The 27,869-nt window shown below is 34.6% G+C and overlaps 1 protein-coding gene across 9 annotated transcripts; it reads right to left on the bottom strand.

The window, feature by feature from the left end:
* Positions 1-235: 235 nt before the first annotated feature.
* On the bottom strand, positions 236-27,869 carry LOC124848426 (transcriptional corepressor LEUNIG_HOMOLOG). Of its 9 annotated transcripts, none has more exons than XM_088096544.1 (18): positions 27,477-27,869; positions 27,292-27,352; positions 27,059-27,156; positions 26,733-26,842; positions 26,327-26,607; positions 26,167-26,242; positions 25,967-26,081; positions 25,014-25,063; positions 24,652-24,924; positions 19,427-19,501; positions 19,063-19,290; positions 11,590-11,737; positions 11,399-11,508; positions 9,915-10,064; positions 8,321-8,476; positions 8,118-8,234; positions 7,815-8,012; positions 236-754 (listed from the first exon to the last, which is right to left on the bottom strand). In XM_088096544.1, exons 2-18 carry the CDS (start codon positions 27,321-27,323, stop codon positions 611-613), a joined length of 2,361 nt encoding a protein of 786 aa, XP_087952670.1. In that variant the 5' UTR covers positions 27,324-27,352; positions 27,477-27,869; the 3' UTR covers positions 236-610. The 9 variants fall into 9 exon arrangements, with proteins under 9 accessions (XP_087952670.1, XP_087952668.1, XP_087952671.1 ...); XM_088096542.1 differs by having other exon boundaries at positions 27,292-27,349; XM_088096545.1 differs by having other exon boundaries at positions 27,514-27,869.

The following is a 27,869-nucleotide window of genomic DNA, read 5'->3' as shown; positions in this document are numbered from 1 at the left end:
ATTGAGACTAAACCCAAAAGTACGTGATAGTTTAGGGACTAAACATATTTAACCTTTTTTGAAATATCCATTCCAGATTTGTTTTTCATCGCAAAAGTACGTTCTGACACTACTCTGTATAAACAAAAATAAATGCTACTTCATTGCATCTCCCATTATTTAAACAAAAGTAAATGTACAATAGATAAATTGTGGGGCGCAAGAAGCAAGGACATGATAATATTATAGATAGGACTTCTCCAACAAATTAATATCATCAATTATATATCCCTCACTGATTCATTAATGTAATTTGCTAATCAGTAAACAGACAATGAACTTGGACAACATACATTTTGGATATTTAAAACGAAAAGGGGCTAATAATAATGACAAAACCCTCATTGCACAATAACTGGCTATAAAGCAAGACTTTTAATTGAAATATTTTTAGGAATAAAAAAAAATAAAAAGATTAGGAAACTAACCAGGAACATAGAAAATGTGCTACTGAGCCCCTTGTCACAATAGATACAACGAGAGAAGTTGGGACTGGTGGGAGTAAGTGGAGGCTTCTGGTATCATTGTAATTTGTAGAGCCCTGTTTGTTTGAAGCATAAAATAGTAAAATTTATTTCCAAATCTTTACAGATTTGTCATGGCTGGCAGAAGCAACCATCCCTGTGACGGGTGATTGTGCTAACGCAGATATCACACAATCATGAGCTTGAATTGTCATACATCTATTCTCAACCATGTTCCATAGCTCCAATGACTGCAATGTATCGGTGAATAAAATGAGAACATATAATTTATTAATTTCCATAACACACTAAATAATAAAAATAAATTAAATCATTGGATATTTTAAACATAAAATTCAATTTAATAAACAATTCAAAAAATAATCAAGGACTATACCTTTTTGTTTTTAATTATTACAACATTAGCTTATTTTATTGAAGATGTTCTTAAGCCCATATAATATTTTCCGAAGAAGATCCACCCTTAAATCAATTACCGCCACACATCAAAGAATATGTCCTATCCTCCAAGATGGAACAACATTCTCTGACAGTTACGTAAGAAGAGCAATACATCACCATTGAGATTCCTAAAAAACTCATTACACATTTGCAATTACAGTGTTTCACTCATCTTCACTATGGTGCAATTAGACTCATCCTTTCTCTTCATGGAAGAAGAGGTTTTAATGTCCGAGGCAGAGTCTCCGTAGAAACTATTATGTTCATTATGAGAATGATGTTATTAGAGTTGCGTTTAACATTTAAAGGAATAAACACAACTCTAAACAAAACTTCTAAGATTTAAAAATTGAAAGCTAAGTAAGGCATGTAAAAAGACAACACAAAACTTAGAGCATTGGAAGAACACAAAAGAAAACTTTTCCCAAGTTTCTAGATTAAAACTCAGCACTAAGGCTCTCACTTCCAAGGAAGGTTCCTTGGCAGTGAACCTAAGAAAAATACTCTCATTTAAACAACTTCAAAGAACAAGGACAAGAAAAATACATAGCAATTAAAAGGGAAGATGACAAGGGGGCAAGAGCTCTATATAGATAGGAGAGCCTCTTGTAGTAAGTGATCTAGGGGCTGTGGGACTAAAACATAAAAGTACTTCAGCTGCACTAGTTTAGGTGCTACTTATGAGAATTAAGTCATCACTCAATACTTGCTCTCTTCAAGTGTTTGCCTTGAATACATGATGTGCACAAGCTTGAGGCTCATGTGCTAGCTGTGTGCATGCCTTGTTGACCTCTTAAATTAAGGTTTTTGATTCCATAATGAAGAGGGCTGAAATTGACTCACATTTAATGCCTAACTCACTCTAAACGTGAGAGTTTATAAGGATTCGCTCCTTATTTGAAGGTGTGTGTTAGGATATGGGGTGGCAGGGTATAATGGGTAATGGATTTAGGATAAAAGTAAAGAGCGGAAAAGTTTGTTAGGCTGTTAGGGGGAGAAAGAGAGTATAAATAAGCCTTTTGGTAATTCTGTGAAGGGAAGTCATTTTCTTAGTATAGACAGGTCTTGAACCTTGTGAGGGGGATTAGGCCTCCGTTAGGGCTAAGAGAGGGATTAGGCCTCCATTAGCGCTATCTGTGTACTTTCTTTGAATATCAATACAAATACTCATTCTTTTTTCAGTGTTGATTCTTGTTTGTGTGTGTGATTGGGTTGTCTTAGTTAGGTTTCCAACTCAGGAACCTAAGTGTGTCTGAGTGAAGAGTGGTCTTGGTCATGTCTTGATGTGCCTTGGCTGAGTCTAACCATGTGCTTTCGGATCTTGGCAACCCAACATTCCCTTGATGAGGCCCATTTGCAATCCTACTCATGTCTATTATTTTTACCAAAGAAAATCTATAGCTATACATGCATATTACTGTTATACATTTGTTTACAAAACTAAGAAGAAAGAAAATCTTTTTATTCTACTTTTCAAATGTACAGTCTTCTTCCATGAGGCTTCGTCTTCTTTTATCTTCTTAGCCAAAAGTGTGGTGGTCGGATGGTCCTTCATCAAGAACATTTAATCTTAGCTTTCTTGGATTATAATTAAGATTAAATCCATAACTTCACCTAGAATTTCCCCAATTGAGGTTAACTAAGCTTCAACTAAAATTAGTGACAAAAATCAGTTTTTAAACCCTAATGGACTGTAGACAGTCTAGTTATACGAGCTCCATTAGAAATCTAGTCAAATGAGCCTCATCAGACTATTTAGTATGTTGAATTTCACTAGACAATTTGATGGATTGACTATCTACTGAATTTTGATGACAAGTGATTTATATGTTTGAATGCATACATTGTGTCTTGTGCAACTAAGGAAAAATGGAAGTCACATTGTGTCTACGACTTGTATAGCGATAGATTGTCTAGTGGACCTTTTAATCTGCCAACAATTTATTGGATTTGCTGATTTAAATTGAATGATTTTATTTAGAAACAGCGCACAATCCAATTGTGGGAAGAAACGATTGTAATCAGTTGTAATTTGTAATCATATATGCGATATTGTTTTCTTAAGCATAAAAGAGAAAGAAAAACGTTTCCAAAAAGAAGATACAAGCCTGATAATGCAAAATCAATTTTTAACTGATTAGAACTACAAAGATTTCATTCCAAGGGCTACATAAAAAGTTGAGGGCAGAAAGTGTCAATCAATTCAACTCTTACAACTCTAAATGAACATCATTCGTTTAGCATCGTCTACAACAGAAAAACCCCATTTTATCTACTGTTCTTTCTAATTTATGCTTTTCAAAATCTGGTTTACTAAGATTACAATTGAATTCGTTAGAAGACGAATTTGGATTAACTATACTTGGTTTCTATTGACATTTCTTGCAGTAGAGATCTAGACTCTTTTACATTCGGCAATCTAATGCTACTTTAGATGTCTACTCCTTTAATTTGATTGAAAATGACAATGATCAACATCTCTATGTAATTATACTATGATAACAAGTCCATCATGAGCATTGTCCATAATGTAGTCGAACATGAAAAGACCAATCATATTGAAAGTGACAAACACTCTGTCAAGGATAATCTTGAAAGAGGCCTAGTGGTTACAACTCATGTTGCTATAAGACTTTTGGTAGAAAATATTTTCAAGAAAGGGTTTCTTCAGGGCAGATTCTAAGATCTTGTAGGCAAGTTTAAGAATAATTGATATTAATTTACCAACTTGAGAAGAAGTATTGTAAACACCATGTTATTAGGATTAAAAATATATTCTCAATATCAATAGTAATTAGGAAAAAAATATCTTCAGAATCTTCTTATTTATTTCAGCATATTTTTATTTCCTTTTTTAAAGGTTTTGCTTATTACAAACAGAGATGACGAGAATGTAAGTTGAGTGATTGATATCAATAAGATAAATCTTTAGTTTTCAATTGAAACAAGCTCTTCCATTAGAATCATACACTTTCATACCTTCCTTTCTTCCTATTTATCAATCTCCTTTCCCAAAACCACCTTCTCACTTGATCCCGTCACCTTAAACCTCGTCCCAGAGCTTCTACTTGCCAAACCAAGACAAAACCTGAGTCTAGTTCAAGACATTCCTCTTAAATATCTCCCCAAGAATCTCTGATATCCTCTCCTAGAAATCAACCATCATCTAGTAAGAATGTTCGTCAAGATTCCCAGGACCCATATACCCACTTTGCCTTAAAAAACCACATCGTATTCTTGATAAAGATTTACAAGATGAAAACTCTTCCTATAGTGGAACCACACAAATATACTCATCATTTCAAAACTCAGAAGGGAGAGACCCTAGTTATGCTGATTTAATTAATATCTTGATGGCCACTACAACGGGATTAGAGACCAAAACTAAGGCAATATATGACTCTCCTGATGATAAAGTTATTTCCTCTCCCATAGTAGAAACTACAAGTCCAGTCAATGGACTTTGGTTCACCCTAGATGATATCCCTCCTAGCAGGTGGAGAAGACTGACCTCGAGATCAGGTTAGACACCAGATTGATGAAACACTCTAATTCATACAAAGTGATTGAATTTGTGGTCGAATGACTAGCACCCTAAGAATGCTATCATGATTTAGGTGCTATCCAACAAAACCAATTCCATGAATCAAATACTAATGTGGCAATTCTCAGCTTTGCATGAAGAATTCATTGGAGACAGAGTCATCAATGACATGGAAATCCGGCAATATTTCTTTGAGATGATTTTTTTTTCAATCAGGATGAAAGACTTAGACAAGCATTTTCATAGAATGAGCCATAGATTTTATCTTCTCAACGGTGTAATGATCCATGTCTAAATAATACTTATGTGGGATCAGTATCAGAAATACTACCTCAACATAACCAAATAGCCATGGTCACTCACAACAATTTCTCAGCGTTGACTATTACCAGAGTCAAGAAACATATAAACTCCAATTAATTAATCACATAATGGAAATCAACAATTTTTCAATTGAATCAGCGTTCAATTCATCTCAAGTAACAAAATACTCCTGTAATACATTGTTAAGTAATGTGTAATACAATTTATGACAAACACATAATACTCCTGTAAGATAAGGTGTGATAAGTGTGTTTGTAAAATCCCCCAATCAAGAGTTCTATGTAAAGATGTTTTCTCCCAAAGCTCTCTCTGAACACCTACTTTATATGATTCATATTATTAGTCCCCTCCTTAGATGCTAGTATGCTCTACGCTTGCCTCTATTGAAAATCTTGAGTATCAAAAAACGCTTATGAAAATGATATATTTTTTATCAAGTTAATTATGATTTGACAAATAGGAATACCCACGATGAGACATTATATGCCATGGAGACTCGTGATTGGCTCAAAGACGTGGTATTTCTGTTTATCCTAAGAGTAAGGGGCTTGGCACCAAAATGGTATCACAGCCTAACCAATTTTTCAAGCAAAGGGTCCAGATAATATGAATCATAGGTGGAGGGCACAAACCATGGAATGATTAAAAATAAAAGCAAATGATTAAGAATGGAAAACATATGTGCAACAAAGGGGAAAATGCAAATAGTGTGCGAAAGTTTTTCTACTTGGAGTATACTATAATTAATGGACTTTGTTTACATAAAATTTAAAAATGGAACTAGGCATGAAAAGCAGTCCAACTAAATGGATTTAAAGTAGTTTGGACTGATTATGGACTCATGAGATAATTGGATTGTTTTATCAACATCAGAATAGCTTAACCATCCTTTATTTTTATTTCCAACAACAATTTTCTTTGGTGGGTGGCATGGTTCAATATCTGTCACATATTCCTGTTTTCTTCCACGAAACTTAACAAAACTTAATTGCCTTTAATTTAATTTCCACATCTTGATAACCTAAAAAAAACTTAAACTCATTCTACACTGTCAAAGTATGCAAAGGTTATTGTAAAGAATTATATATAAGGAAGGATAACTGCAAGAGTACTAAGTTTTTATTTATTTATTGAATAATAAGGATCCTCCGATTAAATATATTTTATAAAATTATTTAATATATTTCTATTATTTAATGGAAATTTAAGTAAATTATTAAATTATTTAAATCAGACTTAATATTTAATAAAAAAATTGTAAGCACAGAAATCAACTAGAAAAAATTATTTAAATGCAGTGCAAATCAGTGACATAAGAAAAATATCACTTAAACACATACTCAATGCCAAAAAAGTAAAATTATTAGTGAAGGTTGAAAAACAGATGAACAACTCCACTCCCAACAATGCAAATAATGTGTGCATGTTTTTCTAGTTGAAAGTGTTTAAATAAAAATAATGGAGTTTATATTTAACCAAAATTAAAAACGGTACTTAGAAATTAAAATCAGACCAATAAAATGCATGTAAAGTGGTTGGAATTGATGTTATGGACCGGTATAAAATAATTGACCTTTTATTATCAGCCTTAGAATAGTTTAGCCTGTATTTCTTATATCTCCAACTAAAATTTTCTGCGGTGTGATGGTATAGTCTCTATCACACATTCCTCGTTTCTTACAAACTGAACAAAGTTAAATGCCCATGAACTTAGTTCTTACAGCTTGACAACCCATAAAGTAAAACTTACGCTCATATCCTACATAGTAAACAAAGTTTATTGTGAACAAAAGACACGCACACTGTTATGGTATAAAGTAAGGGGTAATAATAAGGTTTGGAAAGTATATGAAAAGTATATGAAAAGGAGAAGGAAGGTAGGAGGGAAGTGAGGCTGAACGGTATTGACCGTAAAGGCCGAACGGTGGAAGGCGTGGAGAGGTCTAGCCGAACAGTGGAAGGTAGTGAAGAGCTGGAGTCGAACGGTGGGAGGCAGGGGAAAGCAAGCCAAACGAAGGAAGGCGAGGAGCAACTAGGCCGAACGGTGGAAGGCGAGGAGCAACTAGGCCGAACGGTGGAAGGCCAGGAGCGAGCAGGCCGAACAGTGGAAGGCAGGGAGCGAGCAGGCCGAACAGTGGAAGGTAGGGAGCGAGCAGGCCGAACGGTGGACAAGGGAGAGCGACCAGGCCGAACAGTGGGAAGGAGCGAAGGACCTGAGCCGAACGGTTGAAGAGCTACCATCCTAACTGTCACAACTGTGACAGTTAGGATGGGTGAGAACTAAATACAGTAAAGGGAGCTATATTTGAGGAGAATATTCAGTATAAGATAATTAGAGTAAATAAATATATATTCCAGGGAAATATACAATATAAGATATTTATAATTAATGATATATGCTAGGGAAATATACGTGGAAATATTTACATTAAATATAGGGGTATTTATATTAAATATAGATATATTCTAGGGAGATATTTAGTACGAGATGAGCGGGAAACAATTAGTATAAATAAAGCTAGAGTCTAGGGTTAAGGGTATGCTTTTGATTATTGAGTTTTGTTGATAGGCGGCTATGCGTCCTGTGAGGGAGGTTATGCTCCCAAGTAACTGAAGGAGGTTATGCTCTCAATTATTGTTTACTTTTGTTTATCCAAATATTACAATCAATAAAAGAAATTCATTTGTTCATTATCATTCATTCTTTAGCTTTATTTCCTATTGTGTTCGTGGATCGTATCGACCTCAGGTACGTAACACACACCCAAATATAAATGGAAGGGTTACACTAAGATTAACTATAAATCTTCATCTTCTATGTTTTTTCTCGGCTCAGTACGTAATCACTTTTAACAGTTTGATTATGAGAAAAAATGAATGGAGGAAGTAGCATTTTTATAATAACTTCACACATATAAACCAAATAAACAATAAAAGAAGTGACAATGAATAGCAAACAACAAAGCTTCATAGGCACATACCTGGTATCCTCCAATAACCAAGAGAGTTGAGTAGCTTGGGTGAAAGACACAAGAATGATACATGTTTCCACTGGAATTAAGTTCATGAATGCACTCCCCAGATGCAAGTGACCACACTTTGACAGATTCTTGACTCACAGAAGCCAAGTAATCTCCATTTGAATCCCAACAGACACAATGTACGTCTGCAGAGTGTCCCTAGCAATGCATTAAAATATAATTATTACAATATATTTATCACAAAACAATAGGACAGGAATTTTATTATTTTCTTAGATTTTGAAGTTGTGTCCATGTTAACACCTGAAACATGTGCATCTGCCTATCAGTCTCAACATCAAAGAGAGACACTAGACTCCCACTTGCTGCAGCCAGAAGTTGACCAACCCTTGGCTGAAACCTCACCTGGGTGGATCCTCCCTGCTTGATTAATTTAATATTGTTTAGAATTGAGGAAAAGCATAATTCATATATCTAGATAACTGAAAGTAAATTTTGTAACTGACCTTAAAAACTCGGCTGCAAGAATATTGGTTAATATTCCAGATACGGATCTCATTGTTATCATCACAGGAACAGAAAAGATCATTTTTCTTTGGGTGAAAATCAAGGGACACCACGTGTGAAGTATGGCCACTATATGCCTGTAAAGAAAAGGTTGGCTGCAAAAGTAACAGTCAATGGTAAGTCCACTTACAACGAAACCAATACTTGAAAAAGCTACTTCTTTTCCCAGTGCAAGAGGATAAGATTTAGCACCCAATTTTCATGTATAGCTTAAAAGCTCCAAAACAATATATTTAATTCAGAGCAACACATCTTCAAAACAAGTTTTATCCATAGGGTAAAAGAAAAACTTCTAAAGAAGGACACCTGAACATACAACAATAACAATAATCAAACCAGATTCTAACGTAGTTAATTCTGTTTTATAAATACGGTTCAAACTACAATCTTTTGAAAAGCCAGCAACCGTAGAAACAAACCATCAACATAAAAGCCAGAGAAGAGTTCTAACTTCCAAAATATAACTTTCACAAAAATACCATGGGTTCTCGATTATACCACATTTTTAAAGTTCAACAATCATTGGTCAAGAAAGACAGGTTTACTGAAAGTTGCACGTCTTGACTAGCAAACATGTATGTCTTAGTTATTTATAGTATAATTAGAATCAATCAATGACCTAACTAAAACAATTTTTGTGGTCACCATACAATCAACTACCTATTTATCAATGTGCAAGATATGTTATTATTTTATCTACTGATATGTACCATCAGGGTCCATAAGATTGGAGACAAGAACTAATGAATTATATTTTGCTTGAATCTGTTGGAGGTTTGGAGCCCGGCCAACATAGAGAAAAGTTAAAATCAAGGCTTTCATACAATCTCTTTTAGTTGTTGACTCTGAAACCTGAAGATAAACAACACTTTCCAAGACATAAAATGATACAAGGTGTCTGTGACCATTGAGAGAGAGGAAGAGATTTAAGAACTAAGTTGAAAACCAAAGCACGACATAGACTCAATGGACAAAATTACACAGTAAATACAATATAAATCTATGACCATCAAAAGGAAAAGAATCTACTTATTTCAAGAGTACTGATAAACACCACTGAAGGACATTTTGTAAATTGAATCTGATAAACTCAGTTCTTTAGATTAAGAGATTGAAGTGGATAAAGTGTACAAAATTTTAAGAAATGTAAAATCTTGTTGATAAAATATAAACTAACTTCATTTTAATGGATATTTTACTCTTTGAAGTATAGAAGTAAATTAAGTTGCAAGATTAGAAGTCTATGAATGCTTAATTAATCTAACATTTGGTACGTGATCATGAACATATAATCATTCAAGAAAGTTATCAAGAAAAGTAAACATTCAAGAATTACACTTTTTCATGGAGTAAATTAATTCTTTCATTTTTCCAAAGTTCTCTATTACTATATTTTATGTACCTAGACATCATATGTTCTGAAAGTAATCAAACTACAGTCTAGTCTCCATTGACACGGCATTTCGTTTAACAGAAAGCAGATGTAATTCTGAAAGAAAAGGAAAGGTCTGCAATAAGAAAAGAATAACTTACATCAGCAGCATCCCACAACCGAACAGTTGTATCAAATGAAGATGTTGCCAGCTGAGTGGAATTCGGTCTGAAGCGAACATCAGTAATAATAAGGCTGTGTTCCTCTGGTGTACTCTCTGTTTGCAGTGTCTCCATGTTCCACAGAACAACCTAATAACAAGAAATAGAATGATAAGTATAATTTACATCGTATTACTAGGACTTTAAATTAACAAGGACCAAAAATAGAAACAAAAAAATTGGAGAACTAATATCAAAATCAAAATTTGATACATTTGCAAGTACAAGCAAACATACCAGACCTGCTAGAAATATTTCCATCACAATCTATAAAACAAATTTACAACTTGTAAGGACAAACAACCATTTTATCGATCTGCTCAAAGGCCAGATTCTTTATTTGAATAAAGTATTAATCCAACCGAAGGGATGATAAGTTCACCAAATCAATTGGGTATACTATTTCTCTTCATTTTTTTCTCTCAAAATCTCTCATTTTGTTGGACTAAACCTGGAGATCCCACAGAATACGAAGACCACAAAATGCCTGCATGAAGCTATCTTTTTTTATTGAATATAGTATCTCATAAAGGGGTATGAATTTTCATTGTCTAGAAATAGTGCGAATAAAAAAATTCAAAATGTTTTTCTGGGTATTTTTGAGACAGACTAATTTTTGCAACTCAAAAAGTCAATTAATTGATGGTCAATGTTAAGTATAAAACAACCACCAATCAGTCTTAATATAATAAAAAAGGCACTATGACTAAATGGTTGATAGTTCGGCCCCATCCTATTTTCTAAGTAATTGTTTAATTACAGCAGGACAAATTTATTGCATTAGGGGGTGCAACGGACATAAATCATTCACGAACATTTCTCCATTAGCTTATGCTTTCAGAACTTACTCTTAACATTAAGTATATGCAGCAAACACAGGAAAAGACAAATACCTAAGCTTTTAATTTTTAGCTTTTCAACTTAATTGGAAGGTGCTATTGGGTAAACTAATTAATGCTTGTTCTTGTCCCAAGTGTTATATGCTGATGAGAAGAGTAAAAGTTGCGTTTTCTCCCTATGGGAAGGGACACCATGCCTGTTAAAATCACAAGGCATATATGCCCATTTTATAAGATTTCGCATGAAATGTATGAATGCCTAAAAGGTACGGGCAGTTATCACGTCAATACGAAATCATCAACTGCAGCTGATTCATTAATATTGAAATGCATCAAAAAATTTAAAATAGGTAATTAATCTTGTTAAGTTTTAAACTACAGAAAAAAAAAAAAAAAAAAAAAAAAAAAATATATATATATATATATATATATATATATATATATATATATATATATATATATATATATATTCAAGTTTACATTTCACAAGCAGAAATATAACTGGTGATGCTAGTGTCTTTTAACTATTTTGAAGCTCTGCTATTACTTTAAATCTGTTAAGTTAAAAAACCAAATATGTTCTACCTTTTTGTCATGTCCAGCACTAGCCAATAATTTCCCATCTGAAGAGAAATGACAGCAAACAACTTTGCTATTGCTTTTGCGGATAGAACTAACTTCACTGAAGGAAAAGCCTGAAATGGGAAGCAATATAGACAGCAACCTGGTTAACGTGAATGGTAAAAATATGTACACGCATAAGAACATGAGATTACCTTTCGAAGCATCTGTAGCATGCTCAGAAGGGTTCCGTTTCAACGTGCCAAACAAGTCCCTTCCATCACCATCATCCTGTGAGAGAAATGATTCCACATTATCCTCTAAGGAACCAACATCCCCAAAATGTTCCATGTCATCCTGCAACTAGAAGGATATACATTATTAAGATTCAAGAACTATGATCTGTAATTTAAAAGATTTTGCTGATGATTTGCGTTAGGTAAACAAAATATTCTAATGATACTTTTAGGAAACAATATTATTTTCAGAGAACTACGAAAAGAAAATCCAAAGTTCCTTATTTCAGCAATTGTACAAAATGGTTAAAAAGAAACACTTTTCACTAGATTATTCCAGTTACAAGAATCTTAAATCTAAAAAAACTGCCCACTTTTCCCTCCTAGCTTCCTAATGGGCTCCTTTCAACTAACTCTTAGTTGTAAAAACTACCTTACAGCTACATTCTTAGTTTTTCTTTTAAAACCTCTATTACTTGTAATCCTATCTCTGACCTAACAGTACCACCCTCTTCAAGATAGTTAAAATCGAGATTATGGTTAGGATCATGAAAGATCGTAAAATTGAAATACAGATCATAGATTTTACTTTATAAAAAGTATGTTATATATGTGTATATATATATGTGTGTGTATATATATATATATATATATATATATATATATATATATATATATATATATATATATGTTTGTGTGTATCTTAACTGAGTTTTATTTTAATTGAAACTCATTTAGCAAGGAAGGCAACACCTTTAATTTTTAATTAGGTTTGTATTTTGTTTTAATTGAAACTGCATTCACAAAGAGAGTGAACAGGTGGTGCAGCTTAAAAATAAAGGCAAATTTTAATTACCTTAATTTTTAGTTGGTGGTGTTGTGGATAACAAGACACATAATAAGGTGAATTTTTAATTGCATTATCTTTTAATTATGTTTAGGTTCAATTTGAATTGAATCCACTCACCCAAGAAGGTGAACAGGTTATGCAACGAGTAATTTAGAAAAAATGGCAATCCACACAATTTTACAATTTTGCTCCACAATCCTAACGAATTTGTTGTGCCACGATCATACCTGGAATTTGAATCAGAAATGCTACTTAAAATTGTATGATCTTCTCGTTTTACGAGTTAAATATTGATTTTGATTACAATGACCATCTTCATAAACAACCTTGTCCTCAATGTTAAAATTAGGAAATCAATTTTGAGTAGAAGTTGAATTATCCCACATGGATTCCTCAACTGGTACATCAATTGAGTGATCGTCCAACTACCTTGAATTTAAAAGCTGGAATGAACACAATTGTAGGTCCTTGCAATTTTATTGGTAGTGCAGCTTCCACAAAAATGATGCCCTATTGCCTTCCTGAGTTGCGTTACGTTGAACATAGGATGAATTCAAGCTTGTTGCAAAATTGTAATTTGAAAGCCACCTCATCGATTTGCTTAAGAACCAAATATGGTCCATGGAAATGTGCCGACAATTTGGGAAGAATCTTGATAGAGTTTTGTCTATGTGGCTGAATTTTTAGATACACCAAATCACCTAGTTTGAATTTGGAAGGTTTGCAATTAACATTAGCATGAATTGTCATTTGAGCTTGTGCTCTTTGTAAATGAAATTTCAGTTGTCTCAAGTATAAACCTAGTTGTTGAAGGGGGAGGATGACCATAAACCACCACAACAGGAATGCAGTTAGTAGCACTTTGAAAACTGGTATTGTATCATTTTTCTGCGCAAGGGATAATTTATACCCAAACTTTTGGCTGATCAGAACAAAAGCAGTGTAGATAAATTTCTAAGCTCCTATTGAATAAGTGAGCTATATTCCTGAATGTCCCCCATTAAGCAAATAATGATACTCATAGTAACTCAGGAATCCACTATTATGATGCTGCAAACACTAGTCCTCCTTTGTAATATAGCCACTCACGTTGCAAAGTATAATGGGGGTACTGGTTTGGAGCCTTGGTTAAATCCTCCTAGACTTTTTGACGAAAAAGGGTCAAGATTAACCTCCTCGTCAATAGATTTAATATCCTACCGAAAAGTTCAGATATGGCTTGCAACTCCTTGCCTTCTTCTTTCCTTGATAAGCCATCTGCTACCTGATTTGCTGCTCCCACCTTATATATGATTTGAAATTCATACCCTAATAGTTGGGCAAACCAATTACATTGATTCTAAGTTGTGATGCATTGTTTTAACAAGTGCCTTAGTTTTTTTTTTTCTGTATACACTGTGAATTTATGTCCTACCAAGGGCGCCAATTGATAGAGAACTATCTACATGTATGAGAAGAACTTGAGGAAAAATATTTGTAATTCAAAGAATCTATGACAAGGTCAAAGATCAAAACACGTCTTCTTGAATTTTATAATGATCCATGAAGGAGGGAACTTAAAAATCACGAAGATTATGAGCACAATTAAAAAATAATTTAGGAAATTAAATAAATTGTAATCTATGTTAATTTTACAAAAATGTTAAATTCGCTGAGCGAACCAATTTGTGTTCACTGGCGAGCGCATCTCACTAGGCAAAAGTTTGCGTCTGTAATTTTTGTTTTATGTTATTTTTATGTGTTTTCGGCTTTGGGCTTTATTTTAGTTTTCTAGGTTTTCGTAAACTTATGTGACTATAGATAGAGGTACCAAAAACTTATGTAAACACTGAGTCATATTATATGCATTTGCATTCTTGAGAGAGGATTCTCTTGATTTTTGGGTTAAAACTCTGACTCTTATCAAAGATTAACATCCTCATGGCGAATCTTCACTTGACTTATCAATCTGGTAGATTGTGGCATCCTCATCCCTATCTTATTCCGCATTCTTCTTTGATTCATTTTTGTCATGTCTTTTGAAGATTCAAATTCTAAAAAGATTGTACTCTTTCTTAGGCAGGATCGTATCACCAATGCTGAATGGCTAGGACCATAGCCATAAAGTTCTTTTTCATATATAGACTTTCAGAGAGAGGTGTTTGACAATGATTCTTTGCTGAAAAGAGCTATGGGTCTTTTGTCTTGGAATAAGACAACCACCAACCTTTTCCCAAAAGTGTTGCATTCCGTGGGAAAAGCTTAGAAAAATAGAGCATCACCAAAATTGTAGTAACAGCGATTGGAAGTCCTACATCGACTACAGATAAGGCCAATTTATAATACATAAGTGGGTGAAAACCTCACCTTAAAATCCAGTTTTGTTGGGTTGAGTTAGGCTTAAAGTCCACTTTTTAACATGGTATATCAGAGTCATGGGTTAGAGTCTATCCTAGCAAGATTTGTGTTTGGTAGGCATATCATTCCACCTGCTATTGGGTCACTATTGGACCACCCATTAATGTCTAGTCTCACGTACAAGATGTATATACCTCGACGTGAGGGGGTGTTGAAAGTGTCACATCAACTAGAGATAAAGCCAATTAACAGTATACAAGTAGGTGCAAACCTCACCTTAAAAGTCAGTTTTATAGGGTTGAGTTAGGCTTAAAACTTACTTTTTAACAATAACTATCTGCATCTGTCTAAAGGCATCTAGGCTATATTGAGTCCACTCAATTTTGTTTTATGAAGTTGTCAAAGGTATGGCTATCTTGCCATAATTCCATATAAAATGTCAATGATATTTGTTAGACCAAAAAAATCCTCTCAAGGCCCTACTGCTCTTGGGAATAGGCCACTACAGTATAGTTTCAGTCTTTTCAGGGTCCATGGGAACTCCTTTTTATAAAATAACATGACCCAAATACCTAGTACAATTTTGTCTATCAAAATATCATTAAAAAAAACTATAACACATTGACTAAGAAATTGCTCTAAAACTGATTGCATTGCACAATGAAAAGTAGTTGGGAATTGATTAAACAAAAGGCACAACCAAACATTTATAATCTCTTGATGTGTTCTAAAAGTTGTTTTGTGTACATCTAGCTCATACATCCTAATTTGGTGATATCCTCTTCTCGAATAGAAAAATATTTAGCTCTATTTAATTCTTCAATCATTGGAGTATGGACCTTATTTGAAAAAGTTGCTTTATTTAGGGTTCTGTAATCAGTACAGACTTTACAACTTCCATTCCTTCTCTTGACTAAGAGCATAAGGCTTGAGTATGGGTTGTTACTAGGACAGATGATGCCACTTGTCAATGTTTCTGCTACTTGCTTCTCAATCTCATTTTTATGAAAATGAGGGTACAGGATTTGTTGAACTGCTACAATGAGAGTCAAACCAAAGTTCTACAAATACCACCGAATACTCATTTAAGATTTGTTGAGTACAGGATTTGTTGAACTGCTACTAATTGCACTATCTACCCTGTCTCATTAATTAGTTCATTTTCAGTCAAAAGATCAAACCCCAAAACTCTTTTCTGGATGACACCGATGATTGGACAAAAAGCTCCAACACACCGATAACAAAGATTCCCTTCTCTTGATGTATTCGTTCAGGAAATGAAAGATTCCTGGTTTCCCTAATCCTTGTCCCTGCCTAGTCTGAACCAGGGTTGGCCACTGATGATCCGAAGAATGATTTTTCACCCCCTTGCCATGTTTGACAAGACCCATTGGACAAGTGTCCACTGAGCGTCCTTCCTTGAGGGTTCATTAGAGAAACAGTTTCTTTTCCACCTTAATATCAGAATCCTAAATTAAGTTCACAATACGAAGGTCCACTTATGTGTTGTGTATCCTTCATAGCCTCCTCCATGGCTCAAATCAGGTCTTCTGGGTCATATGGATGAACCTGATTTTGTATATTCTGTTGTAACCCTGCAAAAAAATACCCAACCAATTGATCTTTCATGTTTGATTTCATTGAGATACCAGGATTTCAATTCTTGGATGAAATCTTCTACACTCCTAATCCATCTGTTGAAATGTAATGTCTTTATTATTATTAATATTTATGTAAGGGTTTTTACTTTTAGGGCTTTTGTTAAGGGGCTTCCAGCCCTTTTACTTTTTTACTTTTCGGAACTATTATACCTATAAATGCAGTAGTAAGTTGTACAGGATTTACTAAGTGAAACAAAAAAAATTTCTTCTCTCAACTCTTCAAGTTGGTATCAAGAGTCAGACCTTTGTGTCTTCCTCGTCTATCGTCGGCGTCTCTCTATTATCATTTTTGTCTGTCGTCGTCTTCGCCGCTGTCTGCCGTTGCTGTCAACCATCGTTTTCTCCGACGAAGTCAAGGGTTAGGTTTGCCTTGAGAAGCGCAACCCAACCTTGGTGGTCCCGTCCTCAGAAGCCTTTGCACATGCCGCCACGCGCCGCTTCTCTCCGGCTAGTCTCGGGCGCGTGTTCCTCACGCGCCGCCTTCCCGGTGTCGGAGTTCCACCGCGCCACTACCGATCGTCTCGGCGGGGCTTCCTGAGTGTCTTTTGGTACTTGTTTCTCCGTTTCGTTGGTTGGGGCTCATACCTAGGGTTTCCTTCGTCAAGTTATTTGGAACCCTAAGTCTTGCTTCTTCTCACAGTTTTAAAATGGCCTCTTCTACTGGAATTAGTTCCTCTTTATCTGCTACCCTTAACATTAGGTCTTTAAAACTCAATTGGAAAAATTATTTATCATGGTCTTCTGTTGTGGAATTATTGTTTCTTGGTCAAGGACACCATAATCACCTTGAACAAGATATTTCTATGGTCCCAGATGAAGAAAAATCTCAGTGGAAGAAACTAGACTTTCAGTTATGTGTTGTTTTGTGGCAATCGGTTGAACAAGAGGTTCTAGATATCTTGAGACCCTATAAGACATTACATTTCAACACCATCTAATTGCAGCTAATCTCTTAGAAAATATGCTTTGCCCACTAGCTCCAGATCTCCATAACAGTGTTGTTGCAAGATCTTCCCAAGAAGGGTTCTTGGAATTTTGTCGCCAGAATCTGAACCAATGGTCAGTGTTTCCTTCCATGCCAATTAAGGTTATTCATAACTTTCCCAATCTTTTGATGCTCCATACTACAAAAAAATTTACACTCTGGCTATACATCATAGTAGATCACTCCTATCAAACATGGGCAACTCTACCAATTTTATCCAAGGGCAGAGTTGTTCTTCCTTGTCCCTATTAGATCCATTATCGTCGATGTCCTCCTCTTCTCTTTTCTATTCACCATTGACTAAGCTTTCTCCTAGATTTGACAGTTGCTTTCCTTTCTTAACTTCAAGAAGCAATTCCTTTGTTTCAGTGTTTGATCATGGGTAGTAGCATACTCTTGTGGCAAGCTATACAAGCCCATGGTCATAAATAATGTCTTCTGGTTCTCAAGATCCTTCATAAAAGGGGTTCAACAAAATCACGTAAGGCAACATGATGTCAACCAACACAAGAACACAAGACCCTCAATTGTCATGGGGCAAAAAGTGTTCTAAGATATTGGAAGACACCAAAGTGATATTGTGTGCCATTGGAACAAAGGACACTAGCCTCACTCCAAACTGATGCACATGTCTCATGCGTATGGAAAATACGTTTGAGTGAGACATGAATAAGTGGATTTAATAGCACTACAGAGTTAAGCATCAATCTTTATCCATTGTTCATGCTTTTTCGTAGGAACAGATTTGGCACCGGTGGCACAACCCACTTAACCATAACCCGATTTTGGAAGAATAAGTAGAATAGTTAAACCCATCCATCTTCTCAATACTAAGAATATGGTTAGAAAATATGGGAGTATCTGTTCTAGAGGTTGATGTGGTGTTGAAAGAATTTTTTTTTTCTGGAAAACAACAGAAAAAACAATACAGTTAACCGGATTTTGGAAGCCTAAGTAGAATAGTTAAACCATCCATATTCTCAATACTAACAATATGGTTAGAAAATATGGGAGAATCTGTTCTAGAGGTTACTGTAATGTTGAAAGAATTTTTTTTTTCTGGAAAACAACAAAGGAAAACTTGCCAGAGAAAAAGGTGGTTGTTGGAAAACTCGCCAAAGTCGGCACCAAAACATAGAAAACAAATCTGTAAGAGGTTCATGAAAAGAAATCCTTCAAATACATCAGGTCTATCAGGTCAACATGATTTTGAAAAAGGCTCTAGAAAACATGTTAAACTTTATGGAAGAGAAAAACATTAAGTTGAAACCATATGTTTATGAGACAACACAAGTACCTTAATTTATATTAGGAAAGAAGAACCAATACAATAAATAGAGAATTATCTCATAACAAATATATGATATGGTAGTAAATAAAAAATTCCTAATAATAGATATAAAATCTAGATATTCCTGATTATATAGGATTAGCTCCGTATTTCTATAATTATAACAGTCTCATAAGGGTACTACAAAATGGTATTTCTATAATTATAAGGGTACTTGATCATTAAAATTAAAATACTACAACAGTTTTTTACAACAAATGTTTAATTTGGAAGCAACAAGTGAAGTAGATTCATGCTCCTCAAGTATAAAATTATCAATTTGATTTACCAGTTGATTTGTGGAAGATGCAAGACCACCCGGTCCATCAGTACCATACATCATCAAGCCTTTGGATACGCCAGCAACATTCTGCAAGTTACCCGTCATTGCAACTCCATCACCAGGAGTATGAGTCGATGGAGTTGATGGCTGAGAATTAGAAGGGCCAAGTGTATTTCCTGTTCCAGTACTGTTTGCAGGTCCTGAAGATGTAGGTCCCTTCCTTTTCCGATTATTCTACAAAATGGTTGGCAATTGATTATCGCAAGCAAGGGAAAAAGCATTTAAATAGAAACTGCTAACTCGTATAACTTTGGTCAAACAAAAAAGCAGAAGTATCTAATACTGATCATTTTAAGCATAAAAGTAAAACCTGAATCAATTGTTGTGGATGCAAAGGATCCTGTTGTTGCTGGGAGGTGGATTGTTGGATCTGTGGCATGTTGATCTGCATCAAAAATGACAAAAATAATCATATTAACACAGAGAACAAATGAAATTTCTATTATAAAACCAAAATTGATTATTCTATCAAACTTCTATAAACAAAATTTTCTATTTAGGCAGAGTAACAAGCTAAAATATTTATGGGTACCTTTAATAGAAAATTCTTTAAACTTTCTCATGGCTAGAGTATATCAAGAAGACAAAGTCTGACTTGTTCTACAATTTGTCACTCCCGTAGTAAGTGCAACTAATTGTTTCAATCAAATCTGTGCCATGCCACATTACATGACTACAAGGAATATTTATTTAATTTTCAGAAAAAATGAATAATTGACAACTTCACAAAACTAGGTCTAGTTATTCATATTAGGAAATATTCAGTAACAAAGTATACGCCCTAGAATTAGGCTCATTTAATTGTATTGTTTTATTTTGATAGGAAGTCCCATAAACCTTGGGATAATATGAATCTAGTTTATCTTTTTTCTAAGGAGCTTTCGGTAGATATTTAACTCTTTATCTATCTTCTAAATTGTGAATAACATTCCACATTTTCCAATTTCATACATGATCACAGCAGTTCAGTTCAGATATAGGACTGCATCTGCTTTTATATAAGCTAGCTGAATGCATTTTCAGTCAAACTATAACAAGTCTTAGAATTTGAGTTTAGATCCTAACTCACTTGTAATGTGAAAAGCCCAAGCTTTATAAGCTCTATAGAAGCCACATCTCTAGTCAATGTGACTATATCAACAGTCTTGAGGTTGCAATCAAGGAATTCCCATAGAGGCCACAACTATAGCAGGCTAGGATAACCACAATTGAAAAGGCATTCCAACACTTCGAAAAATCATCTCTAGGGAATATGGACTGTACCTTAATTGAATAATCTATATTGGTCTATGTTAGACATCTTATAAGTAAGCACTATAAGAGGAGAAACCAGAAATAAAGAGTCTGTAGGGTCTATAGTAAATAGGACGGTTATTGTAATAGTTTTTGCAGTTCTGTGTGCAGTCAGTTTGACAGTTTTCCATATTTTATTAGGGCCAAGCATAACTGCTTTTAGGTAGTTATCAGACTGGAGAAAAAATCTGGAAAGGGAGAGACCAAGCTCTCAATAACTTGGAAGATGCATACTGTCCTAAGTGTTGTTCTATGTAATGTTGAGAGGGGGAGTTCTCTCAAGTTTGATAAAGAGTGCTTTTGATGATGAACTTGTTAAATGTTCTTTCTTAGGTGATTAGATTGTTAGATTAGGATTAAATTCATATAAGATAGATTATTGGTTGAATAGAATAGCAAAACTGCATAAATCTGGTGTGGTGCTACTAACTTAATCGATTAACTTAGTTCATATTCAGTTAAAGTGAGTCAGAGGCACACCAAGATTGTGTTGTCTATTTTAATCGATTAAGGAATTAACATAATTGATTAAAACAGAGATTTGGGCCTAATTGATTAAGGAATTAACCTAATCGATTAAATGCATCAGTTTCACATCTTTGGCTATATATACGTATATAATTCCTTTTGTAAGCACGTGAAACATTCTCAGAACTATCATTTCTGAAACAAGAACACTTTGTGAAAATTCTTGGAGCATTCTTGGAGGAGCCAACATAAATTGTGAAGATTCAAAGGTTCAAGCTTTCAAGAGTGAAAGGGAAGATCCAGGAAGTGTCTAGATCCTGAATTCTTTGTAAGATCTGCGCAAGGGTGTACCAGATTTTGTTTGTTTTTGTAATTCTTTGTGAATTGTGATTACCTTTGTTGTGTAGGCAAGGTTCCTAGTGTGAGTGTGTAGCCTCACCCTTAGGAGTGTGTTCTTGATTCCTAGTGTGAGTGTGTGTAGCCTCACCCTTAGGATTTTATATTCTATAATCTTGACACTTGTTATTAGTGGATTTCCTTCCAACTAAGTTTGTTGGAAGAAGATTGGATGTAGACTCTTGAAAAGTTGAACCAGTATATAAATATTTGTGTTGATTTCTTTCTTTATTCTTGCTTATTATATTGTTGAATCTTTGATGTGTAAAGATCCTTTGAAAACAACCTTATACACCTGAAAATCTTTAAAAACTTTAAAAAGTGTTTTCAAACAAATTCACCCCTTCTTGGGATTGAGATATAAGGGCTTCAATTTTAACAATTGGATCCAGAGCTAGTTATCGAATTTTAATCAATTAAAAGATCTCGTCATGGCCAATATATCTCAAACTTTCTCTGAAGGGGAATCCATAAACAGACCATCTCTGTTTGCTGGTACATATGAAGGCACATATGAAGTTAAATGGGCATTCAAGGATGAACAACAGCCCACTAAAGAAGAGGATGTTGACCATATAAATGTGGATATGTCTCTGTTAGGCTAAAGAATGATTTTGAAAAACATGTGCTCAAGCAGCTGCAAACCTTGGCTGGCCATCACTCTACTTACATATCCCGTTTTGACAAGCTGGATAAAGAAATTGTTTCTCTTCAAAGGAAGTTGGGAAATCAAAATCTTGAAGAGGATGGAGAGGTTGCAGATGATGAGGATGAAGAAGAAGATGATGAAAGTTCAGAAGAAGAGGGAGAGCAAGAGGAAGAAGGAGACGAGGAAACAAATTTCTACTTGATGGCCAAATCTACATCATCTGAAAGCAGTGTGAGTAGTTTTGAACTTGAAAGCATTGAAAATAAGAATTATCAACTACTTGATTCATTTAAAGAATTGCATGAGGAAGCTAGGAAACTCCAACACTCAAACAACAAGTATAAAAGTGAAAACAAGTGGTTGGAAAATAAGAGGTTCTAGGTAGTGAAAATGAAAGTCTAAAATCAAAACTGGAATCTCTAGAAAATATTTCTAAAAACACCATGCATGAGAACAAGAAATGTGATCAAAATTGTGAAAATTGTCCAAGACAAATGGAAAGAATCAAATATCTTATGAACACCTTGTCTAAGTTTACACTAGGTAGTTCAAATCTTGATGCTCTTCTTGGTTCACAAAGGAGCGTGTTGAATAGAGAAGGAATAGGGTATGCTGGTAAAAATAATCGATTAAAAACAAGAGGGTTTATTGACATAAGCAAACCCTCTTCAATTGTCTGTTTTTATTACAATCAGTTAGGCCATGCATCAAATTCAAGTTATTACAAAAATTTTGGTGTTCCTAAAGGAAAGTTTTAATGGGTTCCTAAGAAACCATTGAAACACCCTAACATAAAGGGATCCAAATTTAGTTCGGTACTTGCCACCTCTGCTTAATTTGTGTTCCAGGCTAATTTTGAAAACACATTGTTTGATTCTATTGTATGTTTGTTTGCTAGAAATGATGAATCATGATTATGACAAAGGAGATTAGCTCATTTATCATGTCACAGTTAAACAAACAATTTTCACTAAACCACTACCTAAGGATAGGTTTTACACTATTAGAAATGAACCAAGTATCGTAGATGTTGAATGTGCATCCTAAAACTGAAAATACCCTTGCTCTGCATATTTTAACCGATGTCATAATGGATTAATATGTTAAGCTGTCAAAAACCATTTGTTCTCTGCTTTAATCAATTAGACCACTTATCTAATCGATTAATACACTTAATACCATCAACTGCATCTGCTTAAAGCCCAAAATATTGATGAAAATGAATGAAATGAAGAGGAAGAATCTGACTAAATTTTGTGTTTTAATTCCTGTGTCTTGATTCTGTTTTTTTTTTTCTTTGTTACTTTGTTTTGTTTCAAATTTGATAGATTGTTTGACAATTATGGTTAATTTTGTTGGATGAATGTATTAAACATATATATATGCTAGTTAATCTGCTTATATGTCTAGGAATTACATAGCTAATGTGCCTATCCTTTATGGTTAATCATTCTCTAGCCCTGACTTTTTTGCTAATGCCCAAAGACGGAGAAAGAGTATGTTTAATGATGCAGGTTCAGAAAGAACATGTGATTGAAATGGAAGTGTTGGTCATCATCAAAAAAAGGGGGAGATTGTTGAGAGGGGGAGCTCTCTCAAGTTTGATAAAGAGTGTTTTTGATGATGAACTTGTCAAATGTTCTTTCTTAGGTGATTAGATTGTTAGATGAGGATTAAATTCATGTAAGATAGATTCTTGGTTGAATAGAATAGCAAAACTGCATAAATCTGGTGTGGTGCTACTAACTTAATCGATTAAGTTAATTTAGAATCAGTTAAAGTGAGTTAGAGCCACAACAGGGTTGTGTGTTGTCTATTTTAATCGATTAAGGAATTAATATAATCGATTAAAACAGAGAATTGGGCCTAATCGATTAAGGAATTAACCTAATCGATTAAATGCATCAGTTTTGCATCTTTTGCTATATATATGTATATAATTCCTTTTGTAAGCACGTGAAACATTCTCATAACTATCATTTGTGAAACAAGAACACTTTGTGAGAATTCTTGGAGCATTCTTAGAGGATCCAACATAGATTGTGAAGATTCAAAGGTTCAAGCTTTCAAGAGTGAAAGAGAAGATCAAGGAAGTGTCTAGATCCTGAATTCTTTGTAAAATCTGCACAAGGGGTGTCCTAGGTTTTGTTTTTCTGTAATTCTTTGTGAATTGTGATTACTTTTTTTGTGTAGGCAAGGTTCCTAATGTGAGTGTGTGTAGTCTCACCCTTAGGAGTGTGTTCTTGATTCCTAGTGTGAGTGTGTGTAGCCTCACCATAACATCCTATAATTAACCTCTTTTCCTAAAGATAAGAAAAAATGAAAAGACAAAGATACAAGGATAGCTAAATTATTCCTATTTTTCCTGATAAAGATAAATAAAAAGATAGGTAATTTATTTCTCCTTTTTCTTGGATAAATAAAAGAAGAATTAACTTATTCCTAATTTCTAGGAAGTCTCCTAACATGTTCAGGCATCTTATAACATAAAGACTAACAAGTATCATTCTTTGGGGAGAGCAGAAAAGACATTTTCATTAAAAAGTACCATAATCTAATCAGTTGCACAAATAGCTGTGTACATTAACACATCCTACAGATCATCCATAAACACATCAATGCTCTATACAACACTAGCATAAAGAAAACTCTTTGATTTAAATGATGAAATTGTTCTAGATTTACCACATTCAGGAAACATGATATCAAGAACGTAAAATAGACTTTACCTTAGAGGAAGTAGATTGCATTGGAGAGCCTATAGATCCATCATTTGCAATTGATTGACCGTCTTTAGCGTTCAAACTTCCCCTATTTAATCCCCTTAATCTTTGAGGATCCATATCTCCATAAACTGGTGAATTGCCAATATTTCCTTGCGCCTGTACCTGTGCAAGGAGCTGCTGCTGTTGTGGTTGAGGTAAAAGCTGAAACTGATTTGCACTCTGAAGGAGAGGCTTCTGAACTGGTGCTCCAAAACCAGGACGAATTTGATCAATGCCCTAGATCATATTACAATTTATTTAAATTGGATCAGAAATAGTGCTAGATGTGTAAACAAAAAATAAACTGAATTCTCAGCAGAACTTACAGTTAAAGGCCATCCTTTCAATGTGAGACTACCTACTCCAGCATTTAATCCTGAAATGGGAGAAGAAAGAGAATATTGAAACCAAGTAATATGATTAGCCAAAAAAAAGCATAGTAACTATGTAAACCTCATAAAACATTGTAAAGAAACTGATCTTCAAAACCTTTATGACAACTGAACCAGCGAAGAAACCCCAAATAGTGGAAAGCATAACAAACTGAAGTATCATAAAAGGTTTGGAGAAGCATAAAAGTTTGGGTAAGTTCGTAAAGCTTCCATAGACTCAATCACAAACTTGCAAGATTACAAGTTAACCTTGGAAAAAAATAATATTAAAAAACTTAGTAATAACACAAAGATATAACATAATACTCTTAACACAACAATAATTCAACTTTTCAACTTCCAAGTAGAGAACAGTAGCAAATCACAATAATAAGGTGTGATAGTACATCAGTACCAAATAATTCAAACTACATAAATGACCACTCATAGATAAATTCATAAAAACATAAGTTCCCAAAATGTGAAAAGATTTTGAAAAAATCATTAATTTCTTGAAATCATTTGAACCATAGTAAAATGTTACACTTACTTAAGTACAAAAGCCATGCATGAGCAACTAAAAGCCAGTTATTGTTGGGTCATTTGGGGTTAAAAATTACATTTCATTTCAAACTTGATAACTCTCTTCTTGACTCAAGAGTTTATGTGATTTTACATAAGTTTAACAGGTTCACCTGTGTTTAACCAAACAGAGGTTGTTCACAATGAGTTATCTCATTTTCTCTACCTAGACTCACGAACGTGCAAGAGTCTTCAAGTTAATTAGAGGCTTTAGTAATAACGGTAACCAAGTTTAGTTGCCTGTTTTACATTATAAATGGTGGAAATTCAAATTTTTTTAATTTCATTCCATCTTTAAATTGATTTCTCTTGTACTGATTTTACACCTGTGTTTGCAATGCCAGTCTTTGACTGCATTCCTCCCTGCCCATAAATTGATGAAGGGTCCATAGGCAAGGATCTCTGCATGGCACCCATGTTGACTTCACCTTTGATATCCTGCTGAGGAAGAAAATGGAAATCAGCATTGTAATTTTATAGAGAAGTAAAAGAATTCAGATGAAGACTGAGCAGTAGAAGCACAAACAGGGGTTTGCTGTGTTCGAGCCTGGATTTGCTGCAAAGCTGCCGTCACACTTCCTGAATTTCCTTGAACCATCTGACTGTTAGGGGAAAATGCACAAAATCAGTAAATATGTACAAGACAATTACATTTCAAGTTAAATAAAAGTTACCAATAATATTACCCAGGATGATTTGTTGATTTCAAGATGGCCATTCTAGGGTCTAAAAGTGGTTGGGATGTCTCTGTGTCCATGGGGTTAGAGTGCTTCATCCGCTCCTCATACATTTTTGCAGCCAAAGCACTTGCAGTAGATTGCCCAAGCACTCCTTCTGTAGTGATAGCATTTACAGGGCCTCCTAGGGGAGGATGATTAGAATCCCTTCTTTGAAGTTGAGCTTGACGAATTAATTGCATATGCTGAATTTGCAGTTGCTGTTGCTCTTTCACTTTATTCTGTTGTGCCTGCAAGTCATCAATAAAGGAAAGGCAATTCCTCTTAAATGTTATGAATATTATCAATAAAACATCAATTAGGTGAACCTAATGAATGATTTTATCTTCAGAACTAAAGGAAGAAAAGGAGGTACCTCCAAATATGCTGCAGCAGTCTCTGAATGTTTCTCATTTGTCCGTGCAATAAAAATATCCCAAAAAACAGACCACCACTCAAAAAGAAAACCACCAGGAGCATCAATTGCTGCAATTGCAAAGTGTTAGCTATAATCAATTGATGTACAAGTACCCCAAAAACATCCACCCAGGAGATGTAAGGAGCACTGTACATAACTGTAGGAATCAGGGTATCCAAAAACTCACAAATAGAGGTTGGGGCAACTAAGTATTTAATAAAAATAACTAAACAAAGAATAAAAGTAATTAAAAGCATTAAATTACCACATCAATTAGCTCTTACCGACAGGATCAGGAGAAACCTTCCCTTCTGTCATGAATGCTTTAGCAGTGTTATGCAACTTCTTCTTCACCAAATAATCATAAATATAAACATCAAGCCTAGAAGCATAGACGGAAAGAACCACGATATAAGTAGTAAGAACACAAAGTAAAGAACAATAGTAATTAAATGCAAGCAGTTACACGGATCAATAAACTAAAGTGCCTCTATCAAACATAAACTATTCTACTCACATCTTATCTGCTTCCCAATTACTCTGCGCCATGATTCCCCGTTCAGAAGCAAAATTAACTGCTAAATTTTACAAAAAATCAAACAAAACAATTGCAACAAAGTCTCAAAGCAAGGAAAAACAAAATTAACTGAATCACAAAAACTCAAAGAATAGCAGAATGCACGTAAATCGCTAGAAACCGACCTCAAAACGCAACAAAATAGATGGATCAAACTCGTACATTACCAATCCGAGACTGCATGCACCAATGATCACCACCGACGAAGAATTGCGCTCAGTTTCGGAAACCGCGAACCGTGAACAGTCGTATCCGATTGAAGGAAACGGAGCCAGTCATAGAAATCACGTGAATTTCGCAATTGGTGTCACCAAATCACGGAGAGAAAGATCGAAAGCGAAGAGAAGAGAAAGGGAATTAGGGTTCGTAACGCAGTGACAGTCAGGCCTAGTCCAGTTTCAACTATGAACTGGTTCCGACCAAGCTTTTCAACTGTGAGTTATGTGAAAGATGAAAGAGTTTGAATGAACGAAGTTCCGAAGCTGAGGCTCGTTAACAAAACGAAGCTGAGGAGAGCT

Source organism: Vigna umbellata, chromosome 8 (assembly GCF_029865625.1).
Source record: "Vigna umbellata cultivar VRB3 chromosome 8, Vumbellata_1.0, whole genome shotgun sequence".
NCBI lineage: Eukaryota > Viridiplantae > Streptophyta > Magnoliopsida > Fabales > Fabaceae > Vigna > Vigna umbellata.
This window is presented reverse-complemented; position numbering and strand designations above follow the sequence as displayed.